General features: G+C 36.7%; 1 protein-coding gene and 1 long non-coding RNA gene across 12 annotated transcripts in view; one reads left to right on the forward strand and one right to left on the reverse strand.

Moving 5' to 3' along the window:
- The window catches only part of LOC139978210 (uncharacterized), a 264,286-nt gene that overhangs the window by 6,405 nt on the left and 233,154 nt on the right, over window positions 1–24,727 (forward strand). For all 11 annotated transcript variants that reach the window (XR_011796925.1, XM_071988242.1, XM_071988196.1 and 8 more), the window contains exons 2-3: window positions 16,611–16,715; window positions 17,818–17,907. Coding sequence is in view for 10 of the 11 variants with exons in the window: in XM_071988242.1 (XP_071844343.1) it covers window positions 16,611–16,715; window positions 17,818–17,907 (195 nt within the window). In the remaining variant the exon portion in view is untranslated. The remainder of the gene's footprint in view (window positions 1–16,610; window positions 16,716–17,817; window positions 17,908–24,727) is intronic.
- On the reverse strand, window positions 5,949–12,009 carry LOC139978287 (uncharacterized). The gene is made up of 3 exons (XR_011796936.1): window positions 9,724–12,009; window positions 8,746–8,859; window positions 5,949–7,620 (listed from the first exon to the last, which is right to left on the reverse strand). It is a non-coding gene; the product is annotated as an uncharacterized lncRNA (long non-coding RNA).

A 24,727-nucleotide genomic window follows, 5' to 3' on the forward strand; every position in this document is an offset into this window, starting at 1 on the left:
ATGCATAAACTTTTAAAAATGTTTGATAGACCTAGGTCTTCCATCCACAGGTGAAGAAGTCAAACATTGATGTAGGCCTACAACTGAAACTAAATTGCTTGCTCTCGATATAGGTGAAGCAAGGACATATAGTATTCCAAGTACCTTTTAAATATTTGATTAGGAATAGGCTCAGACTGAATTTTCGTTGCTATATAGCCTCTTATTTAGGCATAACTTTTTCATGTGGGTTTTATTATGCCAAGGCCTAGCAATGGCCCTCTTTAGAGTTGTTTTTAAGTTATGGACAATGTCAGCATTGATCATGAACTGAATTAGTTCCAGGTCTTAGTTTCTCAGTTTAAAACTTGTAAGATTGTAGCTGAGTACAATGTATCTGCTCATACAGAGAACAAGTGTTAACTGTTAATATCGAACTTCTGGTTACCTCCTCCCACACACACTTTTGTGGGCCGGTTAGGGGGTATGCTAGATTATAGTTACCACATACAAGTCTATTATCCTTAGGAATCATCTTAACTATTACAGTGGACATATTTGTTCTACAGTGTTGGATAATGAAGGGTATTCAAGTTAATTGCAATACCTTCTTTAAATTTATTCAATTTGCATATTTTCAGCTCAAACTGATGAAGTAATTAATGCTTAGGGCTGGATTAGTTTGTATCTTATCGTGCATCTTTGTTCTACTGTGGATCATGTTATAAAAAATTATATTGTTTTGCTGTCACCTAATGGTTATGTAATTCAGGTGTTCTTCTCATCCAGTGAGACTGTAGAGTGATTAAATTGACAGATTAGTTCAGTATTCATTCACATTTATTTCAGGCTGCCAGAAGAACAGGTTTCTTGTTCAAAAGTACCATATGCAACAAATCAACCTGTTAATGCATCAACCCAGACTGAAGATAGTGAAACTTGCACATTAGTATCGAGCAGTAAGTATTTTTTATGGTGATATAATGTAAGTTATAATATGATTCGTGTTCGATGGTGGTTTTCTTATTTAGAATAACATAAAAAAGTTAGATGTTTTGCCATGTAATAACCCTGGCAAATTCAACGAAGGCTAAAAAATATTAGCGATTCTAAATCCCAAAATATGTTCCAGGAGAATTTTTGTTTTCAATGACAAATCTTGTGGAAAGTACTGTGTTGTAAAATTTCAAAAATATGCACTGTCAGCCGTAATTGTAACCTGGATTTATATGTAGGCTACATACAAAAAATGATATAAAAACAGGTTGCTCCCTATCAGGGGGCATAAAGGTCACTTCAATTGGACAACTGTTGTGAATATTATTGATAGATCACATATGTTCATTAGTAGTACTATTCTTATCAATGAGCTATCACTGATGCTGGTATATACTTAACCAATATGTAATGATAATTTCATACTCTCTTTGACAGACCAAACACCAGAGATATCTACTTGTCCCACAAAGCCAAATACAGGACAAAGATTGCCAAACCAATCTCAAACAGTTCCAATGGCTCAGTCAACACCAGGTGAAAATTATTGTACTTCTTTTTTTTTTAATTGACTGAAGTTGTTTCTTGTGCTATGTTTACAATTTGCTTAACATACCAAACAAGAGATGATTTCATTGCAAATTCATATTTTCCATTCAGTGAAGAATATGTTAGTTTTGCAATGCAGCCATTGGACTAGTGTAGTTTAACTTTAAATTAGTGTCATGCTTAGGGAAATTCAGATATATAGGGACAAAAGCCACAGAACTATAAAATGTCTTGGGTAAAGGGTTGGGATAATTTTATGCATAACACACTTGCTGGTTTTCCACCAATCACCAAAATTGTCCAAAACTTCTTGGAATCCATCCCAAATGTCATATGCAAAATATCACCTACCATTTGACTCTTTTGGGTTCGGTTTGGTTGTGTTGACTTTGGTGTAGTTATTGTGGCATCTCAATGACCAAAATGAATACCACATACAAAGGAACTATGTCCTCCCTTTTTTATATTTCACTTTCATCCTTTTTTCTACATTCCAGTTTCTGGAGTGGTGTCAAGCCTTTTCCCCCTTAGCCTTCTGCTATGTACTGAGTATCAAATATTACATTCCTAAGTTGATTTCATTTGTTATTTTGATACAGCAGCAGCAGTATTACCTCATCCATTGGAAGCCATCAATAAAACAGTAAGGCGAACCTTGTCGAAACAATTTCTACCAACTATATCACCAATATTGGGACCAACATCAGATGGTGTTATTCATGGAGATTCTGATTCTGAGGAAGAGTAAGTATTTCCCTTTTCTCCTCTATTATTCCCCTTTCTATCTTCTTTCCCCTATTCTATTTACTTATTATATTCTCACATAGTAATGACAGATTTTTTTACTTTTGTAAGGCTCCATGAAATTATATCTTGAGATCTTTATATTGCCACCCAAGTCTTTAAACCAATCATTGTTTTTAAGGGAATTGATGATAGATATGTTCATACATAACCACATTCCCATAGCATTTTGTATAGCAAGATACAGTAAGGTGTTTTTCAATGATGTCATTTTTTTCGTGAATGCATGTGAAAACAATGGCAATTTTCATAGGAAAGGAAACCTTTCCAATAATACCTACCACTATGGTATTTCAGACTACCCACTGTGATTAAGAGGGAAGGGCTCAGCCATTCAAAATATGTTCAATCAATGTTATGTCAAGTTAGAGATAAGATATTGGAATTTTTTGAAGTAAGAATATATCGGATACATTTAGATATAAATTCATTTGGTTGAAGATATAGTCTCATTAGTAGGAGTTGTACGTGAATCACCAGTTAACTACAGGTTTGCATGATGCGTTGCCTAGCTGGTTATATTCAATTGCTGGAGTCATATTAGAACAACTTAGATGAAGACTTATAACTACAAACATGTTGCTCTGTTCAGTAGAAAGTGGTGTGAGTAAAATATGTGCTTTGACAGCCCTTGCAACTGCCTGTTTTTATTACTTTCTTGAAGGTCGTTTCACAGTGATGAAGAAGATATTGCAGCCATATCCCATGGTGAAGAAGAACTATTGTGAATTGATGAAGGGTGAGTATACAGTAAAGACTATCACAAGTAACTCCATGGAAGATTTTATGGATACAGTTATCACTAATATCAGTTTAATTTAAATATAACCTGCAAGTTCACAAAGCTGTACAGTGTGGAGCCAGCCATACCATCAAGTGAGGAACTATTTTCAGTAAATCAGTAAAAGTCAGCTAAGGCCTACAGTTTCATCCAGGCCCTATTCCATATCCTTAGTGATGTTTGGGTTTTAATCCTTTTTAAATACTCTGCTAAATGTGCATTATTAGGTCAGAAATAACAACTTTGGCCATTGAAAATTCCAATATATTCCATGCTTTACCAGAGCTTTACAAAACATTCATTACGATGTTCCCTGCATATAGAAAATAATACCAAGTGTACCCTGTTTTGGGCAAGAACAACAAGGGAGATTGAATATGTACAGAAGTTGGTAATGCTAGCCATACTGAACGCTCCTTTGCACAAATTCATGATCAAACAGACAGTGTACTATTTCAGTGGTCAAGCCAAATTTGTCTTCACACAGGAAAGTATTGTTGGCCATTAAAACACTTGTGTATACAACCATATGGTGACTGTCAATGATTAGGTGCACTCAAGGATGATTCCTTATGCCAGTATTGTCAATTTGGGGAAGTTTATGCTATCAAGTAACAAAGTTTTAAAGAGTGTGAAGACTCACACATAAACAAAGTCTAAGCTGGTAATCTGACCAAGTCTCAATTGAAGTGTTAGATAACACCATTGCTCCCAGAAAATATGCACACAGCTTGCTACCTTTGGTAATTAGACACCAGTGTACAGTCAGTACAAACAGCTGTGATCAATAACCACAACACAGTGTAAAAACGATACAGCGATGGGGGCGGGGGGGGGGGGTGTTAGGTATATAAATATTTTGAAAGAGAAAAATGCTAAATTTAAAAGTTATTCTTCTTTCTGAGAGCTGACCATGGTGGTTGTGCTTCAAACTTGCTACTAGAGAACATGATACATGTGAAAATAGAGGTTACCCCCTGCCCCCCCCCTCACAGTATCTCCCTATTTGATGCCCCTTTCATTTCATACGAACCACCCTTCCGCCAACCCCCACCCAAAGAAAAATAAATACCATGACTGAATTTTGTGCCTCTGCACTTACTTTACAGTTCCCACAGTACTGATGCAAATAGGCTTCCATGATCTATCAATATACCTGTTCACTGAATTTTTGGATTTTATTTTTACAGAGAAATACTGCCCAATGAAACTGTAGAGAGTGAGGTGTTTCCTCCAGAGCTTGAGATGGACTCCTCAGAACTGCAGAGTGAAGAGTCTCTTCCAGATAACTGCCCCTCAAGGGGAAAATTTTGATTTAATTGAGGAAGAGAAATGTGTAGTATCTTTAAACAAATTGTTAGAACTATTGAATTTAATTCATGGGGAGTACTGCACACACACAAATTGTACTAGAACCTTATGTTATCAATGGAGTGCTATTGGTACAGCAATTATTTTTTCTTGGAAGTGTGAGGATGGCCATGTGTGTGGAAAATGGTATTGAAAAAACAGATTTTGTGGTATTTTCAATTTTCGTCAGCTGTAACCATTTAAGGAAACAATTATTCTAAAATGGCCTCGTATTTTAAAGTGTCCAATGTTTTTTTTTTTTTGTAAGCAACACAACATTTCTACGTGTTCAAAGGTTGTATGTCACTCCAGCTGTTAAAGCTACCTGGCAGAAGGTACAAAAGGCAGAATTCTGCAAACTTAAAGACAGAGGTTTATGTGTAGCAGGAGATGCTAGAACAGACTCCCTTGGTCATTGTGCCCAATACTGTACTTACAGCTTCATGGATGAAGATTCTTCCAAGATTTTGCATTAAGAGGTAGTTGATGTTAGGGAAGTAGGGGGGAAAAGTCCAAACATGGAAAGAGTTGGATTTGAAAGAGGATTGGACTTTCTAATGAAAACATTTAAAATCTGTGAAGTAGTGACAGATGCTCATGTTCAGATAAAGGCACTGCTAAAAAATTGTCCAAAATATGATGGAATTTCTCATCAAGTGGATGTTTGGCATGGAGCAAAAAACCTTGTAAAGAAACTCTCTAATGTAGCAAATGCCAAGGAGAACACTGACCTTCACTTATGGATTCCTGCTATACGAAATCATTTCTGGTACTCCGCTAAAGAGTGCGGCGGTAATGATATCAAAATAAAGTCAATTTTTCTGTCACTTCTTCACCACATTGTAGACGAACACCAGTGGTTGCTGTCAATTGATGGTACACCTGGTGAATGTAGTCGACGACCACAGTAAGCCTTATCTGAAGAAGGGATCACCTTCACATGACGCTCTTAGGTCTGTAATACTCAAGAATCAATTTCTTAACACTCTTCCATATTATACAAATTTCAAGCACACTGGTTCTCTTGAATCCTTTCACAATCATATGCTAATGTATGCTAATAAACGTTGTGCTTATTCTTATGATGGATATGTAACTAGAATGCTGCTGGCTGCAATTGATCACAACTATCACATTGAACGAGCATATGATTCAACTGCTGATGGCAAACCAATGTATCGGGCGAAATATAGTAAAAGATCTAAACAATGGGCGCCTCAAAAAGTCAAAGTGCCTAAGGATTTTGGTTACATTCCTGAATTAATGAAAACTGTCTTTCTGCTTAGACAAGAGAATCAGTGCCATTTATCAGCCAGAGTAGTTCTACCTGAAGATCACCCAAAAAACATCAAACCAAATATTGGCAGTGCTCCAAAGCCTAGTATGAGTGTTTTACTTGCACAGTACCAGTCTAGATTTGCAAGTTCAGCTGACATGGGACATTCCAAAAATGCAGTTTTATTTCACTTGATTTGTTATTGATTATCACCCTAATGGCTAGGAGAGATGTTACATAAAGTTAAGTCTTGATGTGTACTATTAATTTACTACACTTATTTAAAGTATATAAAGAGTTATTTAAAGACTCCCTACTTTACTAGTTCATTTGATTTAAATCCACTTTATTATTATATATGTTACAAGTCAAGCAAAGCATGTTTTTTGATTTTCATGTCAAAACTAAATAACATTCAATACCATTTTATCCTTGTAACACACTGTAAACATGTCATTTGATTGATGCCTTAAAGTCTTAAGTATTGCCATAAAGTTTTGCATGCATCGGAGGTGTCAAACTGCAGTCTTATCGAGTGGTGAGTAGCATTTAGTCAGAACTTCTATCTAGACTTAAAACTTAATATTGTAATGGTTTAACATGCAAGTCAATAGGGCTTTTAGTAGGGTTATGACGTTCTAGTATCTTTTTTTAGACTACCTACTGTAGTCCTGCCCCTGTAATTGAAACTCAGCTGTTTAAGAGGTTATTTATCAAAATTCAAAGTAGTACAAGCTTGGCAACTTGGTCTGATAGCATTCGTGGTTTTAAACTGTCTATAACACATCTCAATGGCTGTGATAATACTTCATTATTGAGAGAAAGAAAAGAGAATACATTGTCATCAACTAAATTTGAACTTGTTATACCTTTATTTCGAGTGCTCACATCTGTATTATTTGCATCAGCATTTGCTATTTGCCACCTACATTCCAACTTTTTATACCTTTCAAAACAAGAAATAAATATTTTACCTTAAGCATAATTTGCAAACTTCTTTCACACCTTGGAAAAACTATAACACCCCTTCCACTCCACCCTGCTTAGGTTAACACTCTCTATAAACTTGAAAACCATGAAATAATCAGTTAACCTTCAACAATGTTTCACTGAACGAAAACTCCTACCACAGCCCCACCCACCATTATCCCACATTGGTTACTACTGTCTATAAACATAAGAAAAGAAATTACCATCACTCTACCAAAGGTTGTTGATAGGATTGAAAACCTTATCGCAAACCATGAAATAATCAGTTAACCTTCAACAATGTTTCACTTCTTGGAGTAACAGTAACCCCTCACCCCTCCCCCTGCTCTTCTCCCATTGCCCCACTCTTATCACTATCACTGTGCCAATATGGTTTCTTTTCAAATTGTTTTCTCTCTTAATCGATGAGGTTGTTGCCAGGATTGAATCCTACATATTGTCCGTCCACAGATGGAAATCTTTCCCTTATCTTTGAGATGCAACAGGATGGCAATACCATTCTATTCCCTCTACCTAGACGACCAAACTTCCAGTAAATAAAATTTCTGTAAGCATAATGTCTGTAGTTCCTGTTGGTTCTGTTCTCTTCCAAAGCAAGATCATCCTCTCGCATACGCATGTTTACGCCCAAGATGTGTGCATTAAGGCAAATATCCCTAAATGCAACTGAGTAGGTTACACATTGTTGCACCCTGTTTGTGCAGCACTTCTTTTCAACATCAGTTAGCATCTCTAAACATTGGAGGCATTTGCACCATGAAGGGACTTCACGAGAAGCAGTCACTTCCTCATTCTGGTTTGGCGCAGTGAGATCACTGTGAGCATCTGGGTTTCTGCGGAGAAGCTCTACTGCAACCTGCTCTAACTGTTCTCGTGACAATCCTTGTACATACATCTGTTGGACAATTGAAAACAGCTTATTTCTTCAGTACAATCATGAACATATTAAGGGATAGCAGGGAAATTGGTTGCTAGTAAAGATGCAGGTTATTTTTGGGGGTCAAACTCACTACATCATAGCACTCTGAATGGTGAAATTTTGAATTTTGCTATTTTGTGAATGCATGTGGAGCACAGCAGATGAAAATAATCACAAAGATGCATTTTGATGGCATTCTTAACACAGAAACCTTCACAGTGTGGAATTAATCTTATCCAAAAAATTGTCACATTTTCAGCCACTGGAATATCCCTTTAAGATGGAATTGAACACAAACATTTCATTTGATTTTATACCAAAAAAATTCCGACTGCAGCCATTCATGTGAAACGAAAAATAATACTCATCTTGATAGATAACTAGTTTGGTTATCACTGAAAGAGACAAAAAGTGGTTTTCTTTGATTTCACAAAGACTGACATTCCTCAGAAGCTATACTTTTATTTTCTAATCTTTATTTACTTAAAACCTTGAAATCTGACATATTTTGGAATGTTAAATTTTTAGCTGGAAATGTATTATGAGTTATAGTTTTCATTAAACTTTAATATTTTGAATGAATAACTGGTGTGGATAAATTACTTTGGGATTACGAATTGGGGGGGGGGGGTTCAGCACAATCATCATGCATGGTGACATCACATAGTTTGCTTCTGTTAAGGAACTTCGTAAACCTGTAAGATTAGCTGCAATCTGAAAATCACTCTCTGGAGATCTGATGGTGTGTCTGACACTAATGTGTCCAATTGCACCAATGTATGTGTGACAACATTCTTTGTTATAAGAATTCGGTACAACATAAATTATAAATAGAAAAATAAGCAAATATTGGTCTGATAACAGTGGGCATAGTTGCACATTGTTACGTAAACTTGTACAACATTGTGTTATATATATACATCATAATCTGGACAAATTTTGGTCTAATAACAGTGGACAGTTGCCCAAATGTTGTGACATAACCTTGTACTACGGTACATTATTATGCATCATAATCTGCATACGGAATGATTTTTGTGGTCTATCATCATTAAATAAATGTAAATATTTAGTAAAGTGGAAAGTGTGTGCTATGCCAACCTGAAGTTGAGCTTCATTGTTGTTTGAAGCCACATTCTGCTGCCCAGGTGCACTATCATCTTCACCGGCTTGCTCATTTGGTGAGACCTCACTATCACTAGTGTCTGACAAATCCTGTATAAAGAAAAAAAATTCAAAGAACACTTATGAATGCAATATTTCTAGCATGGCTTGCTTTGAGCCTGTTTGAGTGTAGATATCAGATGGCAATGCTCTAGATATCATTATAGTATAGGCATATGCGGCTTTAATCTGTCAGGACAGTTGTTATTCATACAGAGTATAGCTCCCTGCTCGCACCCCACGGTAAAGAATCACTGTTGTGCATACAGTACTATACCAGCAGTACCCCTTTAGTACTAGATTCTTACCATGTTTGTATCAGGGCTTGCCATGCTGGTCACAACCATTCCCTAATCCCCGGTTCTCACCCCACGGTATAGAACCACTGCTGTATCTACAGTACTAATATACCAGCTTAATCTTATAGTCTTAGATTATTACCATGTTTGTATCAGGCTTGCCATGCTGTTCACAACCATCCCCTAATCTCACAACCATCCCCTAATCGCCCTCACTCTCCAAAGCAATGTCATATTCTCATTTAACCCTATTCATGTCAAGCGCCCAAGCCTTTAGGGCTACTTTTATTTGGTTCATTTTATAATTATAGGCATAAACCTATATGTACACTAAACTTACTAGACTTAGCCTAGGCTAGGCCTAATATAGTTAAATAAATAAATAAATAATTTCTTTGCTGATGAAATAAGGCTTTGTCCATTAAAATTCAAGTTGTAAGTGCATATGACACCCTCCCTCCTAACCATGCATTACATTTGACGATCGTTGCACACCGTGAGCACCCTTACCCTTTGCCTTATACCAGTTAATTATAGTATAGGCCTAGGCTTACTAATGACACATTTAGGCCTAGCCTACCTTAACCTACACGTATGTTGACAGTTATTAACTTACCGTAGGTTTATTCTAGCAAGCTTTCCTTTTTGTCCCACACGTACAGAAAGAATTGCAGTAGGCCCCTAGTCCCTTGCACGGGCAACCAGCTCCTGCTCGGCCCCTAGTCCTAGTGCTGGGCTGTCTCTGACATGTGTTATTACAATTACAACATGAAGGGTCTCCACCAGAAAATTGTGAATCCAATGATGATTGCAACGCTAGTTCAGTTGACATCTTTGTAATTTTGAAAGACGGTTTTTCGAATTCCACAAAATATACGTTCAAGCGAATGTTTCGGCTGTGGTACTGAATGTAGTGTTATATACTGAAGGTGAGTTGTCAACTGGTTGCCTGTACTGTAAGTCTGCAGACACACATACAGCATGCACAACAACAGTTCCGATTCGGGTTAGTGCGATGAGGATTGTACATATGTAGTGCATGCACTTCATATTGCCGCTGTGGCAACAACACCTGCGTTTTGCACACATGTCTTCGGCAGACTTCTTGGAAATTAGTGGTCAGATACCATTTATACTTCTCTTTTAGTTAAAGTAGAATCCATCTAACCAGTCATTTCCGATCTTTGCGCATAGTGTAATCATTTAAAATACAGTATTATATATATTCAAAAACTTTAATAGCTTGAATACTGAAAACGAATTTTTTTTTTCCCCTGCTCTTACATCACAATGAACAATTTTGTTTGGCAACAAACCTTAAACCAATGAGAAAATTGCTGTCGATATTTCATGACGACCACGCCCCTTTAATAAGCCTACTTCTACAATTGCTTGGTGATTTTAGCAGTGAAGATGCCACATTGGAATGGCAATACAGGTTGTTATGATTGGATAAAGGGAACTTGGTAATTTTTGGCAATTTTCAATTTTTCATAATTTTTCAGTGTCTAAGCATTCTTTTAGAGTTCCTTTTTTTGTAGAGTTCTCACTCCTTTGATAATGTGGCTATTGGTACTATAGTGAGCTTTATCTGGAGGGAGAAAGCTTATTAGGTGCGAAACAGTCGAAAGTCGTTGGCATATCACAAAGCAGATTCTTCCTAAGCCAATAAGGTACTTACCCATATGTGTCAATTGTCCTAAAGGTGTATCAGTCTTACCTTTGTAAAGCATGTCTTTGGTCTCAACTTCACTTTGCTTGTGGTCAACAACTCTTGTAGTCTCTTTTTAATTTATGAAGTTTTTTTTACTTCCTTTTGCCGACCTTGTATATCCTGCACTACCAAATTTCTTACAAAACTCTTTGAACACCCACGAATTCTGGTAAGTTCTGTCCACCTTCTAAAGAATCTCTGTGCTCCCCCATATGTCAATGAGAAATCATAGTTCTTCGTCGGACCACATTTTTCCTATGACATTTTTCGCAGCCATGTTGTTTCAACAGTCCATAGTATCGGTGTGTGCCCAATGAATTTGCTGTGTACTTTCTTCAATTAACTATACGTATGTTCTATGAATAGCTTACTATTGGTATTACAATGCTTGTGAATCTACGTAATACTGTACAAAAGGCCTACGCCAAGTTTCGTGTGATAACTGTGGTTAAAGAAAAGATACTATGTCATAGCACTGTCATTGGTCACCTTGATCTCGGGTGACATTGATCCATCAAGCTTTCACACACGGCATTTTGATCAACTGCTTGAGATCTGATTTACGAAATTTAGTTTAACGTGCAACAAAGGCTGCTATGTATATGTAACGTTTAGTGGCCTGCAAGGTCAGATAGTTGTTGGTAAATAGTTTTCAGGACTTGCGTCTGATGTCTTAATTGGCCAGCTGAATGGCAAATTGAACACTGGCTATTATTCGAAATTGAAATTGAGGTTAAATAAATGGATTTTTTTTAACAGATTAATAATCACCGCAAGTAACAAGTAGTGACTTTGCTGTGAAAAAAAAGTTCAATATTGGTTTGCCGTTATCAGTAGTGAGGCTAAATTTTACCAATATGCCGCTGATATTGCAAATATCGGTCTTACCAATATAGCTAGCTTACAATTGTGGGCGCAACACTAGGGTTTACCACCCAACTGTAATACATTAACTTGTTTGTCCATAAAGGGTGACCAGTTGTTGGCATTAGACCAGAAAGTATATCCAGATGGCAACTCAGAGACATGTCTACCGGCCTACATTACCTCTCTGCAGATGCATGAATGTCCTGCATTATTCATACAAAGATTGAGAGTAGAGTAATCTCAGTTCGATATTTGTGGAATATTCTGTGTCATTTATGAACTCTACTCTATTTGTACTGTGACCCTACCGGTCTTTGATATGGATGTACACCCATATGTAAACTTACTGTATACATGTACATGCATAACGCTGTCACTGTGCAAACATAATACATTTATCTCACCATGTAAAAATGTCCAGTTGCTGGCACATAGCCCCTTCTCTGTGGGTAGATTTCTGCCAACCTGAATCAATGATCCTAGGAAGATTAAAGCTTTTGAACTATTTTAAAGGCATTGAAGACTCGTCTCAAACCACGTGCCGCGCTCTGATAAAGTTAACTTTCTGTTGCTTGCAAGTGAAGTTTTCTGCTTGTAGGTACAAAATGCAGACAGTAATGAAATGTGATGCCTTGTTATCTTAAGCTGGACCTGAGATGTCCATCGCTGTATCGTTTGTTCAGTGTGCTGTAGGTATTGATCGCAGCTGTAAGTAAGACTGTACACTGTGTCTACCGAAGGTAGCAAGCTGTGTGTGTATTTTCTGGAATCCATGGTGGCGTCCAACACTTCTGTTACACCACATTCGAAACTAGGTCAGATAATAAGTTATGTACCCAGGTAGACAATATATTGAAAGATAGCATCGTTATATGTTTGGATCAAATATATTTCTCATTCAATCACCTTCTTTTAAATACTAATTTGTACAATTCTAAATGTGAGGGTAAAATCAATTGCTGTAACTACTTAAAACAGGATATGTGATTATATTTAAAAGTACCTTACAAAGTACCAGCGTAGGGTTTGTTGTGCAGATTTTCTGGTAGCCTTTTGCAATGACTGGAGATCCTTGTGAGATGAGTTTCATTGAATGTTAACTTCTGTCCCAACCGATGCTGACGAACCACAATCAGCGTGTCCAACTAGTTGTTGAATAGTGTCTATTAACACTGGAAAGCAGTAGATATCATGCTTATGCTGAACAATTAGGCAGTAGTATAATATTATGACATCAGAACAAATAGGCTATCTTAGTATACAAGACTTCTGAGTATATAGGAAAGCAACAAGACAGTACTCTGGAGGTGATGGCAATCTCTCTCTTGCTTCAGTGAAAGATCTAAGCATGTTTACCAGTTCAGCTTTGTTCTGCCTTTTGCTGGCATACTTGCGTAGAACAATTTATAGAAACATCAACACACATTCTGGTTGTTTCTTGCATCACTATTCACTAAGATAAAGTAAAATGTAGCGAAAGTTGTAGAAAGTTTGGGACAATTTCGGGAAAGGTCATTGAAACCTCAGAAATTTGTGGCTCGTTCAAAATAATACACAATATTTATTGTATCCTAACATTCCCCAACCAAATAGCTGGTTTATATTGGCCATCAGGGCCTTAAAATTTGACACCCAATTTTTGGCAAGATGGGCCAAGATTTTATTTTCAGCTAAAATGCATATTTGGACACATTCTTTATAATTTTTTTGGCCAACATTTTTTGGGGTCAATTTTTGGGGGCAAAAATATCTTTGAGCCAATTTGTCTGGACCAAATACTTTTGGGACCATGAAGGTGCAAAATTTTATCAGGCCCAATTTCTTTGTGAGGGACCAAATATTTAAAATTGCTATAACTGCACAACCTTAAATCAAATTATACCCAAAGTTTGAATGTAGATGGGCAATTCCTTGAAAACAGGGACATGACCCCAAATTTTCAAAATCATTGTGCAGCCATTTCTGGCTTCTAATATGCTATAAGCACATTTAGGGTCTTGGTTATGTACTTTTTTTCCAGCTATACCATGTTTTTGTACCAAAAAATGTGAATACATGACTAATGTTGATTTTTGAATTTTGGGGAAATAGAATGGATATTTCAAAGTCTCAGATTTCCATATTTGAAAGCACCCTAAATAAATTTGATATATATGTATTGGTAGTGCCATTAGTGATATATTAAAATAATATTCACAATTCCCCAAAACATTTTTTGGTTTGTGGGCATATATGTCTGTAACGACACAGAGCTGATTTGAGAACGTAATGCGAGTTACCAAGAGACCAAGTTTTTAACTTTTTTTTTCACTGGAGCAGATAATTTCCTGCCATTTCATATTATGCTTCTAGTCAAAGTAAAGAGTATAAAAATAGTTGGAAGTATTACAAATGTACCTAGTACCTGTATAAAGAGCCATTAAAAACTGTAATGCGAGTTACCAGTAATGCGAGTTACCGCTGTAATGCGAGTTACAATATACTATTTAAATCTCACAAAGCACACTAACCGTACTACTAATCAACAAAACAATTGAGTGCAATATATACTTTTATAAGGTGTGCACAGTAGGTACTTCCTGTACCCAGAATGCACTGCAACCTCCATTACATCACATGTGACCCTTAGGACAGTTTCAACAGACATTGATGATTTTATCACCTGATCTTTGTGAAATAATGGACCTTCCAAGTTGCATTCAACCTGTGACATCATAAAATAAGTAAAGTGAGCATATTCTTTCTCCATTTTAACATTAGCATTTTCATGGGATATTAATTGCTTCATACAATATTGAGGACAATATATTAGTCTGTAGCCTATCACATAGTAATCTAGTATGTTCTAGGATGGGCAAATATTGTAAATCATGACCATTATAATGTGCCTAACATCTTGATGGACATTAGTCTTGATATGAAAACTGATGCTGCCAAGGGTGTGGGCAACTCGGAATTAGTGGGGTGGGCAGAGGGCGGACAGGAACGATTGGGGCCGCTGGGGGGGGGGGCAGGGTTGCGGAGGCTTGGTCAGTTGGGATAGATTGGTTTGGTTTACCAAGTCAAATGTGTGTTCCCCAGATATCATGATGTGCAAACCCCATTCCCCAATATTTGTCTTATGTCATTACAATGTGAAAATCAACCATTACTCCAATGCATTTCAAATCCCCAAATTACACTAAATAGAGCAGGCCACTGGATTTCACAGGAACGATCGATAACTGGAAATGGCCGAACCCCAGGGATGACAAAACTTTCTATCAACGAAGCCAGATGATACACAGAGTGCAATGTACACAGAGTGTACATTGCAATCTTGTTAGTCAAAAGTTTTGGATTAGCTTGATTGGAAATATGGATTGATAATTCAAGAGTGTACATTTCAATCTTGTTAATCAATAATTCTTCAGTTGAATTTTCTGGTTCAATAAGCTTCGATTATTATTGATATAATTGTCAGGATGTTTGTTAATTGTTGTTAAAGTGTTGTTAAAAGTTTTGGAAAGAGTTTCACAGTTTCTAAGAGTTTCCAAGTGTCTCTAAAATGGCTTTGGAGCATATCTCTTTCAAAGAATTTGATGAATAAAGAGCAAAATCGATGACTGGAAAAAGTGTAATGAGAGTTACCGTATGCGAGTTACCAGACTTTTCCCCCCTCCACACCACATCTGAAGTTGTTTCATATTTTCTACTGCTGATATATATAAACATCAGTAAGGTAGATATCTTCTACATGTATGCAATTGAAGAAATCATTCTTTGTTTGAGCACAGTGCCATTTTGTACCGATGTCAATTTTTCAGGTGTCCTTTTTCCGTAATGCGAGTTACCGATATTTGGAAGCGCACCATACATTAAGGCGAAGAGAATTATAATTCTTGATAATTTCATATTGTAGCAATGAATGTTGGATATAACACCACAGAAAATTGAGGAGTTACACTAACCCATATCCAAACCACAGCACTTGGATTATAAAAAAAAACAGGAAAAAGTGTAATTTGAGTTACCATGGAATCGCCCAGTTGTTGATTAATAGCTGATATGTACATTTGGGCATACATATTATGATATTGTTTGGTGACATACAATTTAACACTTTACTATTACCCAAAGCAGAAACTATAGTGCCTTTTGGGCTCTTGTTAAGCTTTGTTAATCTGTGAAGCATGATATATATGTGCATCTTTGAACTCAGCAAGATCTGGTCCCTTAATGAGTTGTAATTGCAAGTGACGCCAGAAATTCCATATTAAAATCAACAGCAAAATCCTTCTTTTATACTAACGTTTGCTTTCTTATGGTAAGTACTAATGAGCCTAATGTATTGGACACAAATTGTGTAAGGACTAGTATAGACTTTTACATTAAAAGCACTCAATTACAAGGTCAAATATTGAAAACATCAACCTATCTATAAGGTTCTACAAATGGATGGAAACTTAACACATACAGCAGTAAATATAATGGACTGTACCATGTGTCAGCCTCTATACTTCAGCCTGTTCAATATAAGGCCAAACATAAAATATATATAGTCTACACTTTGGGCTGTTAGTTTGAAGGGTCTTCTTGTGCTACTGTAGGCTATTTGAAGATACTGTTACAGATGGACAATATCTATGTAGAAATTTTGATCTGTTATTTCCCATTGTACTGTAGAGTACATCAGTCCTTAAATGTAAAAGCTTCACTACAGCTCAGCAGATCAATTAATCCCTGGACACCTAAAACACTGTGTATTTATTTATATTGTATCAAACTATCAAGCACACCCAAGTTCAGAGAAATTGTCAGAGAGTTGGTCAGTCTGTTCTAATTCCATTAAAAGATAAGATAATATTTTGTCACATAAACCAGCTATCATAAATGTGTCTTGACCAGTGATTTTTATTGAATAAGCACTTTTTTCTTGCCAGTGGACTGCAATGACTATCCTTGCTTGAACAGAGGTAATTGTATACATGGGCCTCCAGACATGTGCAGTTGTCGATATCCATTGGTTCAGCCATTTTGTACAACAAGTATGTACTGACATTTTAAAATTTTATCATATCTTACATATCTTTATCTTGCTTTATGTTCTCATCTGATGTTATTATAAAATATATGGTATTTTCAGTTGAAAATTAACATGTTGAATTATTTATTGTGCTGTTTCATGTTTATCCTCATTAATCCTCAAACATTTATTTATAAATAAGTTCGACATTAGGCCGAAGATAACCAAGAATGTAGGCTGTACACAATTGACTACCCTTTGGTAGCGTGTCCTACTACAATATATGCTTGTGTCTTACAGAGCATAATGTTAGGAAAATTTAATAAAGCCTGGGTCTTTGCCAACTGAAGCTGTTTTGAAATTGGTTGTGTTGTTAGGCCAAGTACTAGAAGCTGGATAGGTAATTGTATGCTTCTGTAAAATCTTTTACATCATCTTTGTCATGCTTTATGTTGTATTTTCAGTTGAAACCTAACATATTTTCATATTTAATGTAAAGAAAAACTTGCAAAACAATTTGTTTTCTTTAATATTTTGTCGACATACATTAATCTGTCTACATTACATTACATTAATCGACATACATTAATCGACATACATTAATTTTGTTGACATACATTAATACATTAATTTGGACGACATACATTAATCTGGGAGTGACTCGAAGGTCCCCGGTTCGAGTCACTCCCAGATTAATGTATGTCGTCCAGTTACAGAGTTGTTGACAATTAACAATTCATAATCATGGACGTTAAATATGAATGTAAGAGACTGACTTCGGTCAGCTTGCGGCTTTGATAAGCCAATGAGGCTTCTTCGCGAGTTCCTGCTTTCAGGAGGATCTAATATATATACATACATACACACATACACACATACATACACACATACATACATAATATTTTGTCAAGGAAATGTTAAGGTTTGTTTTTTTCAAATCAGGTTAATTAATACAACGTACAATATTTGACCACCTCTTCTCAGATATTTGTAACCTCTCATGTCTGCATCAACAGAAACAGTCTAAGTTTGCTCAAATCATCTAAACATTTCACTCACAAGTTTTGTAACAGTTTACTGTGTTTCTCATGATATGTTATCATTTCTTTGTCACTATTTACTAGGTTGTCTGAATACACCTTGTGTGAATGGTACCTGTGTTGATGACATCTGCAACTGTGATACAAACTTTGCCGGTCCAACATGTGAGAGTGGTAAGTATTCTTAGTATCTCATATATCATTCTAATTCTGTTTCATTTTGTGAGATGTTGTGTCCACGTACAGTATTTTGTAGCGTTGCATGAATATTAGTCAGTATGGTACAGATCTAATTCAAAGTTAAAACTCCAGTGGGTGGACTTTTCTCTTTCAACATTTTCAACTTATTTAGTGATAAAACACAGAATGGGGTTTTGCATATCATAGAATGGTACTTGATACAGACAAACCTCGAATTATGATTGCTCAATTTCAAGTCTATCAAGTCTATCATTAATATGTACTATTTGATTATGCGAAGGGAACATTGTAAATGTCAAAGTAACCTCACTTGTCACTTTTATCATAAAAAATTAACATGATTTTGTAAAGACATTTGTTCTCAAAGTTTGTTCTCATGACTATAAAGTCGTGTATGGGTTTTGATGGTCACAGTGAGTGAGTGAGAGCTACTGTATAAGATCATTGACAACTTGTAATGAGTGAGGTAATGGATGATATTCATTAACACACAGTCAGTTTGTCAGAATATATAATGTATGCCATTGTATGCATGTAAATATCACATATGTGTAAGAGAATGGTCAGAATTATTAATGTGATCCTTCACTTGCAAAGTTACATTCATTGTCAAAATCAAATGCATTTGCTTCAACTGATAGATACTCTATAACTGCAGTGTAATTAATGCATTTGACAAGGGTCAGGTATATGTTGTATGCTGGATATGTATTATTAAATTAAAACTGTTTTTTGTGTGTCCAGTGAAAATCTGTGATGTTCATCCCTTTGTCATGAACTGTGTAGCATGATAACCATACATTCTTTGTAGAGGATTGGTCAGTAGATATCAAGTGATGTAGAGATTAAGGACTCAACATAATTGAAGAGAGTGTTGATAATGTAGGCTAATAAGATAGAGAGGGTTGATAATGTAGGCTAATTAGATAGAGAGAGTTGGCTTATAAGATACAGAGAGTTGATAATATAGACTAATAAGATAGAGTTGATAATGTAGGCTAATGGGATAGAGAGTGTTGATATTGTAGGCCATTGGAATAGTTGATTATATAAGCTAATAAGATAGAGAGAGTTGATATGCTAATATCATAGGGCTGATAATGTAGGATAAGAGAGGTCGTAATGTTGGTCAGTTGATAAAGTAGGCCTGATAGAGAGTGTTGATATAAATGTAGGCCAACAATAGAGAGAGAGTGTTGATAATGTAGGCTATTAAGATACAGAGAGTTGATAATATACACTAATAAGGTAGAGAGATTTGATAAGGAAGGCTAAGTGAATGACAGTGTTGATAATGTAGGCTAACTGGATGAGGGTGTTGATAATGTAGACTCATAAGAGAGGTACTGATAGAAATATCCAGAGAAAGAGTGCTCACAGATGAAGCATTATCATTACACTCAGTGTGAGTATCTAGATTTGGAGTTTTCCAACTAGCAGGATGACAAAACCAATTGATGTAGCTACTGATAAACACAGTTTAATTATCACCAAATTTCCAGAATTTGAACTGGTACGCAACAGTTTTTGATATGCAAACCTGGATTTTAAAATAAACTTGGAAAAGCAACTGATTAACCTGATGAAGTGTTCAATTGTCTTGATTTATCAAAATTGCATTGTTCAGAAACCTGGTTATCAGCAGTTTAACCTGATTCATATGTTCATTCTGTGATTCTAATGCAAAGAGGTTGACAGAAAATTTATTAAGTGAGACAGATGTGGAGCCATTTTGTCAGCAATGATAACACAATCATTCAACAGGGATATTTATAGAAGGCTGTATTATGGGGAATGCATCCAATCTTGATCAATCTCCCAATTCTTTCTCTGTTCAGCAAGACTTAAAATGATGTATAACACTAGCAGAAATACTTAATGCCTTAAGCAAAACATCACTCTTCAGTACAATTTCATCTCAAAGTTATTTTTGTTTGACCATATACGTAATATGCTTTCTTCAATGACAGTCATATACATGTCTAGGGTATCTGATGCTGTACACCCAGTATATGGACTGATATTCCAAGTTATGTTGGTACTCTAAATTTATCACTTGTAAAGCTGTTTTTATTTACTTCGTTCCCTGCTTACCTGTCTCCCCACAATCTAAGCACTGATAAACCTCTAGATTAATTGTCAAAATAAAACAAAAATTGTTAGCAAACTGCTTATGCACTAAAGAGCCTGTGTAAGGGAATGTGTAAAAGTAAGTGGGCCTGACATTTTGATCCTAGCAGGATCTTCTTTAGAAGCTGAAAGATATAGATAGACTAATTGTCAATCGATATACCAATTAAGATGTTAAGATACAGCCAGTTTTCCAAGTAATGAACTGGCTTTATTAGGTGACAATACATGTTTGTCAGTAATAAACAGGGGTGATATTTCAGGGATTCTCAGTGATAATTCAAGTTTACCAAGTGTTCATCAGTCAAAAATCAAGGTTTACCAAATGTTGAAAGTTTGTTGTTTGATAAACCAGATTCATTGCACATAATTTAGTCATTAGGCATTGGCTTCCAATATGTGTGACCAGTGGCGGAGCTAGGGGTATTGGTCAGGAGGGGCGAGAATGGTCTGTAGGGGCGCTTTCGACACTATCTAAGTGGAGCGCCACCACTGGTTAGAGCGTAACGTACAGAAAATTTTTGAGTAAAGATACTGCCTAGATCTCCGGAAATGACCCTTTCCGGGCCTGGCTAATTTGCAGATAAACGAAGAATAAATAGGTGTTATTGCCAAATTACACCAACAAAATGTGACAAATGTCAATAAGTAGATGAGAGCGCAATAAAAAAGACAATAATCTAGAATAAGTAAAAAGTGGTAAAGAGCTGAAAAGTGCGCCAGCAGCCCATTTTACTATGTCAGGGTGGGCATCTGCCCCCCCCTGACTGTATGGACACTCTGCCACTGTGTGTGACAATCATGTGTTGTCGTGGACATTTCCTGCACAGCTTGGCCAACACTAATTCCTGGTTACTTTTGTATAATAAATAAGACAACATGATGAAGGCCAGAAGTAGCATATAACACTAGCTGTCATTGTTATTTGCAGTTGAAGAGTTAATAAAATGGACAGATTTGTCTTTATCATCATATTTTGTACACTAGTAGCTCTGCAATGATACCCAATTTGTCTCTAATGAAGCATGCATCCTCGAGGAATAAACGATCAAAAATTTAAGGTAAAACCTTTCTAAAACCTGTTGTATATACGGTAATGCGGCGTGACGTCAGTCGAGGAACCCAGCGCACTTTCGGGATGCTATGATTAATTACACAGGCTAGCCTGTTATACAATGTCTATTAGTTAGGTCTGGACCCCTTGTTACCACTTCTAGTACTATAGGGTTGCATTTGCACTGTACAGAATGTCACATTTACCTTGCACTGTAAGTAACAAAATTCTAGAAACTTTGCTACGAAGTTAAGTAGCAGGATCATCGACATTTGAGATAATTTAAATCATATTATTGTAGTGAGTTGAAAATAGGTTCTTAGTACAATCATGTTATTGTTCTTCTGTAATTGGCTGGCCCATGAATTATTCATGGCTTGGTCCGCATGGGCAGCATGTGTTCAACAGCATCTCTTTGTCTATAACCTCACTTTCCCTTATTTTGTTAATGTAGATACATCTTTAAGCTAAAGTAGTGCTGCTTACATTTTATCCTAGTCTGTTTTACTATTGATTCTTACTTTCTTATGTATACATGTTTAAAATTACTTATAATTTGGTGCTATAGTCAAATCTCTGAAGTAATACGGGGTTTGGATGTAATTATTAAGAATATCCATGCGCTTGTTAGCCTGAGTTTATGCTAATGCACCCTCCTGGCTTGGCATGGGGAAGAGTGGAGCATGGTCTTTATTAGAATCTGAGAAGAAAAGTTCGTCCATTTCCAGTATAAAACGATGATAAAGAGTTAATTTTGGTTCTGTTTGGCTACTCGGTTGTGCGATGGTGAAGGTCTGTCTACGCGGGCACAACTTGTAATTGACATATTTGGCTTGGCTTTCTATGCTTTCCTGTTCTCTACGTTTTCTGTTTTCTACACTGAATAAATTGGTGAAATCGTATACTGCTGTCTCTGAATCTGGTCTTAACGAGCAGGCTGACCCTTCCTTCGACTTCCCCTCCGCGTCCCTTCATTATGGTCTTAATAACGGTGGTTTTGATTATGCTCGGTTTTGATTATGACCAGTTTCGGTTCACGATAGTCCAACCGTTCTGCTCAGGGACTTTGATCGGCAGCGATGCATCTCGGCCATCGGGATCATTTTGCAATTCTTCTGCAAGGGGCTCAATTGATATGGCAAAACACCGATATCTTCATCACCCTTGAAAACTATTTCCTCATCTTCTTCTTCAAGAAAATCATTTTCGTCAAAGCTTGACAAAGTTTCTGAGAGGTGTTGACAGCAAATTTCTTGCGTTTGAAGCCGTATTTACGGTGCCATATTTATTTTGCATGGGTGGTCTTGTAGTAATGAAGATGAACCAGTACAAGACATTAAAACCCACCACTTCATACCCTCTTTAACTATCCTTATACAAAACACTCATTTTATGTACTTAAGAGCTGCTTGATATCAGTGTCTTGAGCATTATATATCAGAAACCTCCAGTTTTCCAATCTGGTCCATGATATGTATAAGTGTCATTGCTGACCTCATAAATTTAAAATTAATCTGCATAGTCACTTGTGTCTGAGCTTTTGCTGTGCAATAGGCATTTGCTGGTTAACAATGTCTTCTTGCACAACTGACCCAAATTCTGATGTTACTAATACCAGCTTCTGAATTCAAATATCAGAATTCCCTTAAGGTGAAAGCAATATTCAAACAAAGACCGTAACAATTTTTTTTGCATTGTTTTCATTTAAAGGCACACTCTCAGCTAGGAAATTGCTAAAATCAAAAATCTTGTCTCAACGTATTCCCCGATTAAAAAATAAAAACAATGCTGCCCTCTTCTCACAGAGGCAACATATTCATTTCTTTAATATGGCATTCTCATCCTTAGCTATAAACAGCATACGCAAATGGGTACCGTTACCGCGAAGGTATCACGTTTCCGAGATTATAATCTGCCTCTCAGTGTTGCGTAACCTATAGGCATACTGTGTAATTGTACTGTGTGCTATGCGAGTTACGCAATTTTTCAATTGGCTATATGGAACAGTGCATATTGTACTGCTGGGAAAACGCTACAGTATACCAGCTCGTAGGGGCAGGTAGTTGTTACGGGCCGTATGATCTCGTGCTGCCGATTTTTGTTGGAGAAATTGCTGAAGAAATAAAATGCGAATAGTTTCGTCGTGTAATTCTCTATAAACATGTGACTGAATGTGTGCTGCTTATGTACTGTTATTTGACGAAACGACTTGCTTCTGGCCTAACGTTCTTCAATACTTGAGTTCAAAATAAAATAAAACTGAGCAAACAGCTTATCCACTAGAGAGCCTGTGTAGAAAAAACACGCACATAATACAGACAGGTTAATGAGCATGGTGAACACAAAGAGATAGATGTAAGGGGATTAGTAGACAAGGGATGGAGAGAAGAATGAAAGATAAAAACCAACAGGGGAAGAGGATAGGTAGGAGATAAACAGTGGAGGGACAAAGAGAGGATTAAGGGAAGGGGTTGGGAATAAACTGGAGAAGGACAACGACAGAAAAGTGTGGAGAAAAAAAGTGGTGGAAAAAGCTATGAGAAGAGGAGTAATGGGGGAGGGGGGCAAGGGGAGAAGAAGGGGGAATGAAGAAAAGTTAGTCATGTCCTTCCTGAATGTTGAGCCCATGAGGTTGAATGGTGCGAAGGCGTAGCATCCACAACCTCTCTCTGCTGATTCGCACTAGCTCAGGACGGCTACCTAAGGATTCAATCCCCTGGGCCTATAGAGACATGTCGTTAATGGTATGGTTGCATAGCTCCCAACTCTTGAGAAGGCAAATGCTGGTCCATGCCACGAATTGCCATCCTGGGGGAGGGGTATATGGGGGGTGTCTCCCTCCCCTTTTTATTTTTTTTTGGAATCCTGGTGATGCCTACATGTAAACTGGTGGCACCTAGAAAGGCTTTTGTCACCTACAATTTTCTGAGAAATATGCATTTTTTTGTGTGTAATATCAATAAATTGAGTAGTAGGTGATAATTCATTCTTGCCCGTGGCATGAAAATGTTCGCTGCCCGCCCCAATGAAATGAAATATAGCCTAATTTGAGGTTCAAATGATTATGTAAAGGAGGTTTTATACTCTATTATGCTAAATGCTAAAGAAATGATGGTTGCTAAGTCCAAATTTGATGCAATTTTTTTATGGATACTTGTCAATTACAATGCAGGTTTTTGGGATGCTTGAGTGGGTCAGGGGCTTTGGGTGTTAGAATGCGGGTCCAACCCGCGAATTGTGGGTCAGTTGGGAGCTCTGTGGTTGGGAAGGTTAAAGTGTTCTCCAAAAAAACCAAAAAGATGAATGACCTTCGGCACAGGGGTAAACTGGACTCCTCCAGCTGCCTTTACTACATTTTACTGCATTACTACAAACATATGGTGGCTTCCACGCCAACTCTCGACCAGAGTATGCTGTATTGGCCCCAAATAAACCAGATATTCAAATATGGTTACCTTCGGTCAAAGTTTTGAAACTGGTTTTATTACCACCTTCCAGGAAATTTACCTCACTGGGACATTCAGGCATATTTTGCTTTCAATTAGAATGCCTTAGAACAATTTGGAAGTAAATACCTCTAGGAACATATTAAATATTCTAGCAATTATA

The sequence above is a fragment of the Apostichopus japonicus genome, chromosome 2 (genome assembly GCF_037975245.1).
Source record: "Apostichopus japonicus isolate 1M-3 chromosome 2, ASM3797524v1, whole genome shotgun sequence".
Taxonomy (NCBI): domain Eukaryota; kingdom Metazoa; phylum Echinodermata; class Holothuroidea; order Aspidochirotida; family Stichopodidae; genus Apostichopus; species Apostichopus japonicus.